The 13,944-nt window shown below is 39.3% G+C and overlaps 1 protein-coding gene across 3 annotated transcripts in view; it reads left to right on the forward strand.

Moving 5' to 3' along the window:
* The first annotated feature begins 782 nt into the window (after positions 1-782).
* ttc12 (tetratricopeptide repeat domain 12) overlaps positions 783-13,944 on the forward strand; it is a 42,178-nt gene continuing 29,016 nt past the window's right edge. For 2 of the 3 annotated variants that reach the window (XM_020511188.2, XM_048615639.1), the window contains exons 1-7: positions 783-864; positions 2,975-3,159; positions 4,476-4,503; positions 5,498-5,575; positions 6,432-6,553; positions 7,664-7,723; positions 13,272-13,343. In XM_020511188.2, the coding sequence (XP_020366777.2) occupies positions 807-864; positions 2,975-3,159; positions 4,476-4,503; positions 5,498-5,575; positions 6,432-6,553; positions 7,664-7,723; positions 13,272-13,343 (603 nt within the window). In that variant the 5' untranslated portion in view covers positions 783-806. Of the gene's footprint in view, positions 900-2,974; positions 3,160-4,475; positions 4,504-5,497; positions 5,576-6,431; positions 6,554-7,663; positions 7,724-13,271; positions 13,344-13,944 lie in introns of all 3 variants that reach the window. The other variant, XM_048615640.1, reaches the window with a different exon arrangement.

The raw sequence follows: 13,944 nt of genomic DNA on the forward strand, positions 1-13,944 counted from the left end.
TTCTGACTCCAGCACTGGCAGTTCTAACGATCTCAATGTGAAAGGAGGCCATTCAGGCCCACACCAATCTCTGAAGAACATCCCACCCAGACCCCTTACCATATTCTTTGACCCCACATTCACCATGACTAGCCCACCTGCACATTCCTGTAGACCGCGGACAATTTTGGCATAGCCAATTCACTTACTTGCAGTTCTTTGGGCGATGGGAGGAAACCAGAGTACCCCGAGGAAACCCACACAGACACGGGGGGAAAACTTCACACAGACAGTTGCCTGAGGCTGGAATCAGTCCTGGGTCCCTGGTGCTGTGAAGCAGCGCGCTAACCACTGACTGCCCTTAGTATGATGACGAAAGTGATGGTGTTATAAGGTAAACAATGGGTGGAAGTCAGCCAAGAGAAGAATGTTGTAGAAGATAATTCTGAAGAAGGATCCAGACCCGAAACGTCAGCTTTCCTGCTCCTCTGATGTTGCTTGGCCTGCTGTGTTCATCCAGCTCTACACCTTGTTATCTCAGATTCTCCAGTATTAACAGTTCCTACTATCTCTGAATGTTCTAGAAGAGGTGTGAATGGCAGAACGCTATATTAACCATTGTTAAGGGAAAGCTGTGTGTGTCCCCAGGTCTTTGGAGGATGCTCCAGTCTCTGGTCCTACAAGAGAGGGTGTGGCTGGTAACCACAGGCAACCGCGTGCCCACTCCATAGCAACGGGAAGGGCCAATGGGCGCAAGGCTTGTTGGAAGGCGGCGCAGCAAGACTGCAGCTGATTGGTCCAGCCCCTGGACGCTGGAGAGCAGCGAAATGGCGGGCAGTGAGAACCCGGAGCTCGAGCGGTTCCTGAGGGAAGTGGAAGAGATCAGTAAGAGAGGGAGAGAGAAATCAGAGAAAGAGGCGGTGAGAGAGAGATGGAGAGATCAAAGAGGGAGGGAATGAGAGAGAGGGAATGTGAGAGGGAGAGGGAGGGAGTGAGAGAGAGATAAAGATCAGTGAGGAAGAGATCAGAGTGAAAGGGTGAAAGAGAGAGAGGAAATGTGAAAGAGGAGAGAGAGATCAGTGAGGGAGAAATCAGGGAGAGAGAGAAAGTGAGACAGCAGAAATGTGAGAGAGGGAGAGATCAGTAAGAATGGGAGAGAAGGTGACAGAAAGGGAGAAATCAGTAAGAGAGGGAGAGAGAGTAGCGGGGGGGTGGATAACTGAAAGGGTGAAAGAGAGATCAGTGAGAGAGGGACAGGACTCACTAAGAGAGTGATAGGTGTGGCGAGAGAGGGGGAGATCATTGAGAAGGGGAGAGCACAAGGAGATGGCAGGGTGAGGGACAGAGATCAGTTTGAGAGAGGTCGGTGAGAGAGATCTGTGAGGGAGTGAGAGAAAGGGAGAGATCAGTGACAGAGTCTGAGAAGGGGAGAGATCAGTGAGGGAGTCAGAAGGGGAGAGTGAAAGGACGAGAGAAAGGGAGAGGTAGTGGGATCAGTGAGGGATATCAGTGTGAGTGGGTTCAGCAAGGGAGATTAGTAAATGAGAGAGAGAGAGAAATCAATAAGAGTGGAAGAGAGACAGTGAGAGATTGGTGAAGGATAAATCAGTAAGAGATGGAGAGAGAGGGAGGTCAGTGAGAGAGAGGTCACTGAATGAGGGAGAAAGATAAGGAGAGGTAAGTGAAGGAGGGATAGAGAAGAAGGGAGAACAATAAGAGGGAGGAAAGAGGGAGTGAGAGAGGTTTCAGTGAGAGAGGTCGGTGAGAGAGGGAGAGAAGGGCTTCAATGGGAAAGATGAGAATAGTGATCAATGAGGGAGAGATTGGTGAGGGAGAAATCTGTAAGTGAGAGAGGGAGAGTAAGTGAGAGAGTTGTGGAGATATCAATGAATGAGAGAGTGAGTGAGGGAAAAAGTGAGAGAAGTAAGTGAATGAGGGATCTTTGAGAGATCAGTCAGTGGGTGAGATCCGTGAGTGAAGGAGATCAGTGAGTGAGGTGGAATCTGTGATAGAGAGATCAGTGATTAAGGGAGACAAAGAGAGATCAGTGAGTGAGGGGGTGAGACTGAGTGACTGATTGGGAGATTGGTGAGTGAGGGATCAATCAGAGATCAGTAAGTGAGGGGGGATAAGTGAGAGAGAGGGGGAGAGAGAGAGATCAGTGATTGAGGGGGAAAGATAATGTGGAGGTACCGGTATTGGACTGGGGTGGACAAAGTTAGACATCACACGACACCAGGTTATAGTCCAGTACGTTTATTTGAAATCAAAAGCATACAGCGTGATGCCCCTTTATCAGGTGAAGAGCTTCACCGAAAGCTTGTGTTTTCAAATAAACCTGTTGGATGATAACCTGATGCTTTGTGACTTCTGACTGAGGGGGAAAGAAAGTGAGTGAGGGAGACAGAGAGTGAAGGAGGGCGAGAAAGTGAGCGGGAAAGAGTGAGTGAGGGGACATCAGTGAGGGGGTCATAAGTGTGAGTGAGGGGGAGTGGATGTGCGCAACATCAGTGAGAGGGAGGTCAGTAAGTGACAGGGAGCAAGAGTAAGTGAGAGAGGGAGTAAGTCAATTAGGGGGACACAGATTGAGTGAGGCGGAGAGACTGAAGGAAGGGACCATCAATGAGGTGGACATCATTAAGTGAGGTGGAGGGGAAGTTCAGTAAGTGAAGGTTATAGAGAGTGGGGGGAGAGATCAAGGAAATGGACATCAGTAAGTAAGAGTGAGGTCAGTAAGTGAAGGAGGAGAGAAAGTGAGTGGAGGGAGAGAATGAGAACATAGTTAGAAGGAATGGACATATGTATTGGATTTAAAGGCCTTTTGCTTTTCCCACCATCCATTTCACTTACACAGTCTGTATTCAATTCAACTCTTTTAAATATAGATGTTTTAAAGAATCATTCAACAAAGAAGAGGGCCTGAGGCCCATCAAGTCTGTACCGCCAAAAATATATTACTACTTACAACAGTTTCTGTCTGAATCTCCCTGTTTAGCGAATTTGGTTGAAGAATTTAAGTCTGATGACCCTGCAATAAGAGAAAAAGCTTTCCAAAAAGCAGATGAGAAGTTGGAAAAAGGTTCCAGAGGAGCCGATATAGTGGAAGGATGCAGGACAAAACTGAACCGCACATTAATCAATCCAAACCCTTCATGCAGTGGACCACCGCCTGGTCAATATGTGAGTCTTTGATCAGATTGATTGTTAGAAATGCCATTAAATCCTGACTTTTCATTCTGGCAGTTTGGTACAAGAATCGGAAGAGTAAAATGCTGTGAAAAAGATTAATGCCATACGAGACTGCATCCCAAATTAGCAGTTCTCACTCAAAGCAAATGGATTATGTGAGACTAGCGTGTTTGTGGATAAAAGACAGGAATGTTTTTGGTGTGTGTTCCTTCATCAGAAAATGTCCTGACTTACTGAAGTTTATAAAATAATGAGGGGTATAGATAAGGTTAATGGCAGTTGTCTTTCCCGTATTTCAAGACAATGGGGGATTTCAAGACTAGGTGAGAGGAGAGGGATTTAAAAAAGACATGAGGGGCAAATTTTTTACTCAGAGGGTGGTTCACGTGTGCAGTGAACTTCCTGAGGAAATGGTGGACGTGGGTACAATGACAACATTTAAAAGACATTTGGATAAGTACATATCCAATGAATAGGAAAGGTTTGGAGAGATATGGGCCAGGAGCAGGTAGGTGGGACTAGTTTAGTTTGGGATTATGTTTGACATGGACTGGTTGCGTCTTTTGGAAGAGTCTGTTCCTATGCTGTATGACTTCTTGACTCTATAACTTTGCTTTTCCATTTATCAACGTTGATTGACCTGCCGAGTTGTTTTTATATTGTAACAAACCAACTCAGAATAAGGGTCAAAGATTATACATGGGCTAAATCAAACAAGGGTGAAAATGAAGCAATAATGGTTATTAAGCATTTGGTATAAAGCCCTGTGCAGGGATGGATGGTGTGTCCCAGCACTTTGAAAGCAGCCTGCATTGTGAGTGTGAACAGTTTTGATTGTTTGAGATTTTGGGTTGTGCCTGGGAAAGAAAAAAAAATTACGGTATTAAATAATAAAAGCCACTGATGTACTTTCATTAAATTAGACTGTGTTGAGCATGTTTCCAGTGTTCACATATCGATAAGTAGGGTACTTCATTTAAACCACTTGTAATGTTGGGTCTCTGCATGTTGATAGCAATTGTTTTTAACCTGGATTCATTTTGGTGCGTTGGACATTTATTAAAGTTGAGAGCGTGATTAGAAATCTTTTATTCCGAAAATATGCTTTATTGATAAAGTTTGTGAAATATAAAGTACAAAAGGTTTGACTTGAATATTACAGAATTTACAAGAATGAGATAATTTCTCTGATGAATAAATCCCTCCATTATATTAAAGAGCTGAAATCACTTCCTGCAAGCGAGTTCTTTCTGAGATTCCAGTATGCCCATCTAATTACTGATTTTTTGAAAATCTGTTTCTTGCAGAGAATGGAGAGCAGTGAGATGAACCAAGGTAATGTACTTTGTCAGAAATCATTGATTTTTCATGTAGATTTTTGTGTTGTTTTGAGGCAGTAATACATTAAAATACACAATTGACAGGTGATTTCACAGAATCATGGAATTGTGTCAGTGCAGAGGGAACCATTTGCCCCATCATATCTCTACTTGTTCTCTGAATGAGCCCCTCACTTCCTCTGCCTTTTCCCCATAACCCTGTGCATTCTTCTTTTTCAAGTAACAACCTAATTCCTTTTTGAAAGCCTCAATTGACTCTGCCTTCACACACTGCCAGGCAGTGCATTCCAGACTTTTATTACTTGCTATAGGAAAAATCTCATTATGCCTTTTCATCTTTTGCCAATTACCTCAAATTTGTGTCCACTTGTTTTGATCCTATCCTAAGTGGGAACAGTTTCTCCCTACCTACTCTGTCCAGATCCCTCATGATTTTAAATAACTATCAGATTTCCTCTCAGCGTTCTTGTGTCCAAGGAAAACAGTCTCAATTTTTCAATCTATCTTTGGAACTGACGTTTCTCAAACCTTCACCATTCTTGTGAATCTTTTCTGTCTCCAGTGCATTGATTTGTTCCAGCATTTGGTGTTACAGACTTCTCTTTAAGAGTTGAGTTTGAATCTCAGATGGTGATTGGTTTCCCCACAACTGGACTGAAGTTTGGGAAGCCTCAGTCAGATACTGATCATAAAACAGCTGAACATACTCCTAACACAGCACAAAGTTGGCAAGTGTACTTCGTTATGGGGTGGTTGGTGCAAAGGGGCGTTTTCTGAAGTAGCTGACGAGTCACCTGAGCTGTGTTAAACCTAAGTGCATGATGTTGATACTTGTGCTTAAGTTGAAAAGAATTCCATTCCCCAGCATTCACATCCGTACCTAACACAAAATCTTACCCAAAAGGAACATAACTTACAAATGTCATAATAGGCTGTGGCCTGGGCTGCTGTGTAGCTGAGTATTCATTTTTGGTACCTCTTTGTTATAGATGATTTCTTAACAGTTCTTGAGAGAGATGCAGAGGCGAGAGGGAAGAGAAGAAAAAAAAATCAAAAGCTCGCCAATGGTAAGCAAGTTTGAGTGTTGCAAAAATGATGACATAAGAAACAGGAGAAGGTGTAGGCCACCAGATAATATGCTCATAGGTAATCTTTTAAATCAATTCACTTTGTTGCTTTATCCCCCATATTATTATGATAAATAATATTTTTGTTCAAATACAGCTTTTTGGTGCACTCAGGATCCTACAGAGACAAAACATAGGATAAAACAGGTTCCATTAAGTAGGAAAATAAAACAAAGAACTGTGGAAGCTGGAGATTTGATGTTCCATTAAGTAGTAAACAAAAAAATCCAAACACCCGCAGATGCTGTAAATTAGAAACCAAAACAGAAATTGCTGAGAATAGTCAGCAGGTCTGGCAGCATCTGCGGAGGGAAAGCAGAGTTTATGTTTCAAGTCCAGTGATTCTTCTTCAGGACTGACCTCTGCATTCCTTTCACACATGCTGCCAGACCTGCTGAGTTTTCCCGCAATTTTTGTTTTTGTTCCATTAAATAGTGTTTAATGACCATTAATTAAGTCCACTTTATTTGCTGTTAATTTCCATTCTGAAATTTTACACAGCAATTTTATTGTTAGATCCAATTTTGTCTCATTCCCTGTACACCATAATTTGCACTTATTTGGTTCAAAGTAGCGTGAAATGTCTCAATATATTTCTTAAAAAGTGAAGAAGGATAGACATTAGCTAGAAGTTGCAGGCTGGTGAAGGCAGGGAAGAAATAAAATGTGTTAAGTGAGCTTTTAAAGGTAAGGAGAAGCTTCTATCATTAACTCATGTAAAAATATTTCTCATTTGACCCAAAATTAATTTCAACTCTTATTTTTCTGCTTTGAACTTTAATATTTTCTTCCACAGCATTGAAAGAGAAGGGTAATGCAGCATTCGAAAAAGGGGACTATGCAACTGCTGTGCAATACTATACAGATGGCCTGGAAAAGCTGCGAGATTTTCAGGTCCTATACACCAATCGAGCACAGGTATGTGTGACTATTACAGTCATCAGCATTTTAGAATTTTTATTTGATGAAAATGGTTTATAGATAGCTGCTGGAGAAAAGTGAGTGTTTTTATTTCTAATTTTATGAGAAATTTATTTCCTTCTCAGGGCCAGAAACCACTTAAGCTTATGAAGGATACATGGACATATTGCTATTGCTACAAGTTGATAGCCAGGGAAATAAGTATTAGATTTACACAGTGCCTTGTCATGCACTTCAAAAACGTTTCAAAGAAAAATTGCTTTTGATGTTGAATCAGTAGACCCAGCAGCCATTTTGCAAATCACATCCCACAACATCAATGAATTGAAGGCACAGTGAATTTATGTTTGGATGGTTTTATTTTAGGGAGGATTGCTGCTCAGGACAAGAAATAACTCTCTGCTGTTCTTTAAATAGTTCCATGGGATCCTTTATGTTTATTTATATCTCCAAAACAGATAAATGTCATCTAAATTTAAAAGTCTTATCTGAAGGATGATGTATTCAACTGTGCAGTATACGCTGTACTTTACTCAGCTTCCAATTATAACCAAGACCTGTTTAAATTTTACAAAATATGTGAAAAATAGAAAATCTGAAATGGCCAAGAGAACATGCACAAATAAAGTAACTCAATTTAGCAAATTCCTTCAAACATGTCAACCGAAATTAGTTCAGTTATGTAAGAGACCACAATACAATTTTAAGAACAAGGATGAGCAACATAGATTAACTGTCTGAACATAGTTTTCGTTAGAGCTCTATTATGAAACTGTGAAGAAACATAATAAGACTCTGTACTGCCAATAGCAATATACCTTAAGCTTTATTTTAAATTAATCTGGAAGGTAAGAATAATTGCAAAGGCATGTTCTTGCATCCTTTTTCTAGAGAAGGTGTTAATTATTTTGTGAATCCATTTAAACTGTTCACCTCAGGTCTTTCCGGATAACTTACTTCATAGTTCTACTGTTTTGATTGATTGAATGTTGGCAGATATTTTCACACCTAATTTTACTAATATTGATGAGTCTATTAAGATTTGAACTAGTTGCCATAATTTAGCTCCCTTGCAGTCACCAAATGTCTGTTTCTTGTTATTTTCAGGCATATATCAAACTGGGGAAATATGAAGAGGCAATCAGTGATTGTGAGTGGGCCCTGAAGGTGAGAACAGTAAAAGCTAAGGGTCTGATAAATGGCTTTTATATGTTTCTAATGTGTGTGTTTATTGGCTAACTGCACAGTTGAGCACGTCACCCTTCTAGATTTGGGTTTTTGTTAAAGTATATTTTCTCTCAGCAATTTTCATAAATGGATGTATAATCCAATGATTAGGAATTGCAGATTTTCATTTTTCCAAGCTGTGAGAGTCTGGGGGTGAAAAATTGCACTACCTTCTGTAATCTTAATCGCTTAAGATTTGCTTCTTAATCATTCGTGTGAAGTGCCTTGGAATGCTTTGCTGTTTACAGGCACTATACAAAAGCACATTGCTATTGGTTCTGTGCAGTCATACATGCTTTTGGATTGGTCAATACTAATCACAGATTTTTGGCTGAACTAACAAATTGCAATGATACAGGAGTATATGACGCAAAAATATTGACAAATACTAATGATACAATGAAAATAAAAACTACACATATATTGTGTAAGAAGTTCATAATGAGTAAATTATTCTTCATAACAATGGCCTTTAGATCCAGAAGGTGAGTTCTTAAATGGCAAATTTCAACTTCTTCTATAATTTCATATCACCTTTGGTACCATTTGAATTGAATATTTGAAATGAAAAATGATACGTGTAGTCTGATTCCCCAACTTAGCAAAATGAATTGTTGCTACTCTTGTGAATTTCCAGAGTACAGAACTTTGTATTTATTGTTTCTTAATTAGAACTTTTTGGGGATTGTTTTATTTTGTCACTGTTGTGATAAACATGGAGGGTAAAACACTGACCCAGTTAGCTACAGAACAGTATCATTAATCCTTTCATACACAATGGCACATTGTAACTGTTATCTTGAAAATGCTCTTATTCAATAATCGAGACAAGCTTTGTAGAAAATCAAACTTATCACGTTATAAAGATATGGAGTGTGGATATTGAAATAATAAATTGTAACTATACTTTCCAATATGGAATTAAATGCATTATTGCTTATTAAACTTTACAACTGGTCACAGGGCACTTCTGTTACATACTTTTATAAGGTATCTTGAAGATCACCATTACTAAGTTGGAGGGGTTTGGGACAATGCATGGAAACACCGTCTCTTGACAATCCCCTCCAAGCCAGACACCAGTCTAAACTGGAACTATACGCCACTCCTTCACTGTGGTGTACCTGCACATGGGAACTACAGAGGTTCAAGAAGGCAGCTCACCACCATCTCTCTAGGGCAATAAATGCTGGCTTTGCTATCAATGCCAAATATTGTGCATGAATTTTTTAAAATGTTTAGCGTTGGCAAGTTTTATTACACCAGGTTAAAGATCGCACTATCTTAAAGCATTCATACTTGTGAAAATTAATTTCAGGTGAATTAAGAGAGAAATTAAAGGACATTTTGGACACTAAAGGAATAAAGAAATATGGGGAGAAGACAGAGAAGTGGAGTTTTGGTAGAAGATCATCCAAAACCTTATTGATTGGTATAGCAGGCTGGAGGAGTAGAATGGACTACTCCTGCAACTATTCCTTATATTCTTCTAAATAGTATAATCACTAAGGAATACAGAATTTATTGTATGATTAAAATGATAGTTTAACTGTCTCTGGATAATATCACTGAATGAATTTTTTCATTTGTAGAATACAATGAATATTCCACAGTGCCTGTCCCCTACATTCCAAATTAATATAGTATCTTAGATCCCTACATTGCAATGATTAATTATTCAAGTGTGTTCTGATCCAGCTGATGTTCTTACTGGACATGTTAGATCTAGGACTGAAATCTGGCTTGATACATCATACCTTGTTTCTTTTTAGTTTTAATGAGGTGATCTTTCAGTTAAACATAGCATACAATGCTGCAGATTTGGTTTTAACGTTTGAAATGGAAGTTTATTGCGCAAAAGAAATGAAGACAAATATAGAATAAACTAAGCTACCTACATATAACAAAAGAACACAAATGAAAATATTTCAAAACACACGGTATAATACAATCCCATTAATCCCAACATTACTCCCTTAGGTTACTCACACCATAGAGAGTTACACTCTTTATCACATCTCTAGGCCTTAATTTAACTGAAGCTTCAATTCCCAGTCTTCAGAATTTGCTTACCTCTTCCTTGATTCTGCATGCAATCAGCCTTCCTTTTCTCACCCTTAAATAATCCGTTTAGGGTTTTAACCAAGCATTTCTGGTCTGGAATTTGAAAATTAACCTCATGTGCTGAGGTAACATATTTCCTAATAACTCTTAATTGCCTGCCTTCTTCAGAACCAACTGTCTTACACAGCTAGCTTAAAACCCATAAGATTTAGAGCAGAATTAGCCATCAGCCCATTTAGTCTGTTCCACCATTCGAACATAGATGACATGTTTCTTATTGATTTTCTCGTGTAATCCTGATCCCCTTACTAATTAAGAACCTATCTATTTCTGTCTTAAATACACTTAATGACTTGGCCTCAGGTCCTAGTCTGTCCTAGGTCCAGGTCTCTCAGTATTCGCTAAGTTTAAATAAGATCTCCCCCTCATCCTTCTAAACTCCATAAAGTACAGTCTCAGAGTCCTCAACCACTCCTCATATGACAAGCCCTTCATCCCCTGGATCATTCTTGTAAAACCACTCTGAACCCTCCCAAAGCCAGCACATCCTTCCATAGGTAGGAGGCCCAAACTGCTCAAAATATTCCAAATGCAGTCTGACCAGAGCCTTATACAGACACAGCAGTACATGTATGTTCTTGTATTCTAGCTCTCTTGAAATGAATGCTAAAATTGCTTAGCCTTCCTACCTGCCACCTGGCCTTGCATGTTAACCTTAAACAAGTCCTAAATTGGGACTTCCAAGTCCCTTTGTGCTTCAGATTTCTGAAGTTTCTCCCATTGCGAAAATAGTCTACATGTCTATTCTCCCTGCTAAAGTGCATAACCTTACACCTTTCTGCAATCTCATCCCTAATGATGGACTGTCAAATCTTGTCAATGACTGAGGTTAGGTTAATTGGCCTATACTGTCCTGTCTTCTCCCTCCCTCCCTTCTTAAACAGAGGTGTTACATTAGCCATTTTCCAGTCCTCTGGGAACTTCCCTGACTCCAGTTATTTCTGAAAGATCACCACCATGCCCCCACAATCTCCTGATCCGAGTGATTTATTCACCATCAGACCTTTCAGCTTCCACAGTGTCTTCTTTATTTTTACTAGGTGAGTTTTATGACCTAACAAAGTAAACAAGGCAGTGCAGTTTTGATTTTTTGGGAGGGTTTTAATTTTGGCTTAGGGAAAATACCCATAGATTGAAGAAAGCCATTTTTGATTTTAGTTTTCAAAAGTCTTGCCTGAAATCTGGCATCCTATCGAGACGGTCACTACCCTCTCCCCTGCTCCCTGACTTTTTTGAAGACCTGGTATGCTGCTGGTGTTTTCCACCATGTAAACTGATGAAAAGTATGTATTCAGTTCCTCCGCCAGTTTTGTTCCCCACTGCTGCTTCTCCAGCCTCATTTTCCAGCGGTCCAATGTCAACTCTTGCTCTCCCTTACCTTTCTATAAATCTAAAAAAAAATTCCTGCAGTCTTCTTTTATATTATTTCCTAGTTTATCCTCATATTTCATCTTTATCTCCTTATTGCATTTTTAGTTATCCTGTAATGGTCTTAAAAGATTCCCATTAGTATTCACCACATTGTGTGCTTTTCCTTTTGCTTTTACGCTGTTCCTGGCTTTTCTTGTCAGCCAATGGTTGCCTCATCCTCCCCTTAGTATGTTTCTTCTTCCTTGGGATGAAATTCTGCTGTGCCTCCCAGATTACCCCAGAAACTCCTGCCATTGCTACTCCATGGTCTTCCCTGCTAGGTTCCCCTTCCAATCAACTTTGGTCAGCTCGTCACTCATGTCTTTGTAGTTAACTTATTCAATTGTATTATCATTACATCTGATTCCAGCTTCTCCCTCTCAAACTCCAAGGTAAATTCTATCATGTTATGGTCACTCTCCCTCTTGGGGTTCCTTCTCCTTAAGCTCCTTAAATCAAGTCTGCTTCATTACATATCTCCGAATTGCCTGTTCCCTGGTAGGCGCTCCCATGAGCTGCTCCAGAAAACCATCTTGTAGACATTCCACAAATTCCCTTTCTTGAAATCTGCTACCAACCTGATTTTCCCAGTCCATCTGCATACTCAAACCCCCATGATTATATAATAGTGCCTTTCTTACGTGCTTTCCTATCTACTGATTTATTTTCTTCCCCACATCCTGACTACTGCTAAGAGGCCTGTACATAACTCCAATCAGGGTCTCTTTTCCTTTGTGGTTCCTCAACTCTGCCCACACAGATTCTATGCCTTCCTACCCTATATCACGTCTCGCTATTGATTACTTACAAGGCAGTCCACACCCCAACCATCTGCCTGACCTTTCAATCGATGCCAGATTTCAGGCAAGACTTTTGAAAACTGAAATCAAAAATGGCTTTCTTCAAGCTATGGATATTTTCCCTAAGCCAAAAATAAAACCCTCCCCAAAAAAAACAAAACTGCTCTGCCCTGTTTACTTTGTTAGGTCATAAAACTCACCCAGTGAAAATAAAGCCCCATTACTCTCCAAGTAGTCTCTGTTTCAAAACATGATTTAAGATAAATCATAATGGCTCGAAATATTACAAACTTATCATTAACCTGTCATGCACACGCACAGACTAAATTTGACATGCCAACAGTTCAAAACCTAAACTAAAATAAATTATATTAAAATATGTATAAATCACGCACCTTGCATTGCAAGAGCCCTTCTTGCAGATCTGAGCTAAGTGTAAAATTTCCATTCATTTATATGCCCAAACTATGGTTTTGGTAGAGTAATTAACATACATTTGCTGATACATAACTAACTTTACAGTCAGGTTTCACACAGACAGAATTCCACAAAACAAGAGTGAGATGAATAACCATGTAACGTATGGTTTAGGCAGTAGTAATTGAGGGAGAATTAGATCAGATTATGGGAAGAACTCCACACTGTTCTTTCAGAAATTACCACAGGATCTCTCATTCCCACTTGTCATTTTTGAACAGGTGAAGGAACCTCAGTTTAACGTTTCAGCCAGAAGATGGCGTTAATGACATTGTAGCACTCTCTCAGCATTGCAATGAAGTCAGAGTCATGCAGCACGGAAACAGACCCTTCGGTCCATCCAGCCCATACCGACCAAAATCCCAAACTAAACTAATCCTACCTGCCTGTGCTTGACCTGTATACCTCCAAACATTTCTTATTTATGTGCTTATCTAAATGTCTTTTAAACATTGTAACTGTACCTGCATTCACCATTTCCTCTGGAAGTTCATTCCACACACGAATCACTCTGTGTTAAAAAGTTGCTCCTTTTTTTTTTACAACTACAGGGTAGTGCAGTCAAACTGGTGTAAATAGTTACAGCATCTGCAGTTCTTTTGGCTTGTATTTGGTGTAGATAGCTATTGGTGCACAATGTTTAATCATTTGAAACGCTTCTCTTTTTTTTACTGCAGTGCAATGAAAATTGTATAAAGGCATATGTCCATATGGGAAAGGCCAACCTTAACTTAAAGAAATATGAGGAGGTAAGATTATTTCAGTAGTTTATGTTTATAGTCATAGCTTTTGATTGCTATATAATGCAGTCAGTCTGTGATTAAATGTGTAATTGCTTCAAATTGCTGAAGTTGCTTCTAGCATTTTATTTTTGGCGTGCAAGATGGTGTTTAACTTTTACCAAAATTAAAGGAGCCTATGCTGCAGATAAATTTTCCTTTTTCATTTTGAGGCTCCAGTCAATAAATGAAAGCAAGGCCAATGTTTACGATTCAAATAGATCAAAGCCAGGTAACGTCATAATTCTGCTTGGATATAATTTTCAGTTTAGGACATTTCCTAACTATATACTTTTTCAGTGTTTTATATAATTGAAGTTGATAATAATTTAACCATCAAGTGTGGTCATAATACATTTTCAAAATATTACCATTTTTATGGGAAAATCATTGAAAACAAAAAAGAAAGGAATTCTTTTTGTTTCTCTGAATTACAAATTAAATCTATAATTAGGGGTTACTGTAATTACTGAACAAAACTACAGTTTTATGAAATGCTCTGAAAAGTTTCAGATTTGAATAAAACTATCTTTATTAATGCTATGATATGTATCTGTGTCTATTTATATTA

Source organism: Rhincodon typus, chromosome 32, assembly GCF_021869965.1.
Source record: "Rhincodon typus isolate 14 chromosome 32, sRhiTyp1.1, whole genome shotgun sequence".
NCBI classification, from domain to species: domain Eukaryota; kingdom Metazoa; phylum Chordata; class Chondrichthyes; order Orectolobiformes; family Rhincodontidae; genus Rhincodon; species Rhincodon typus.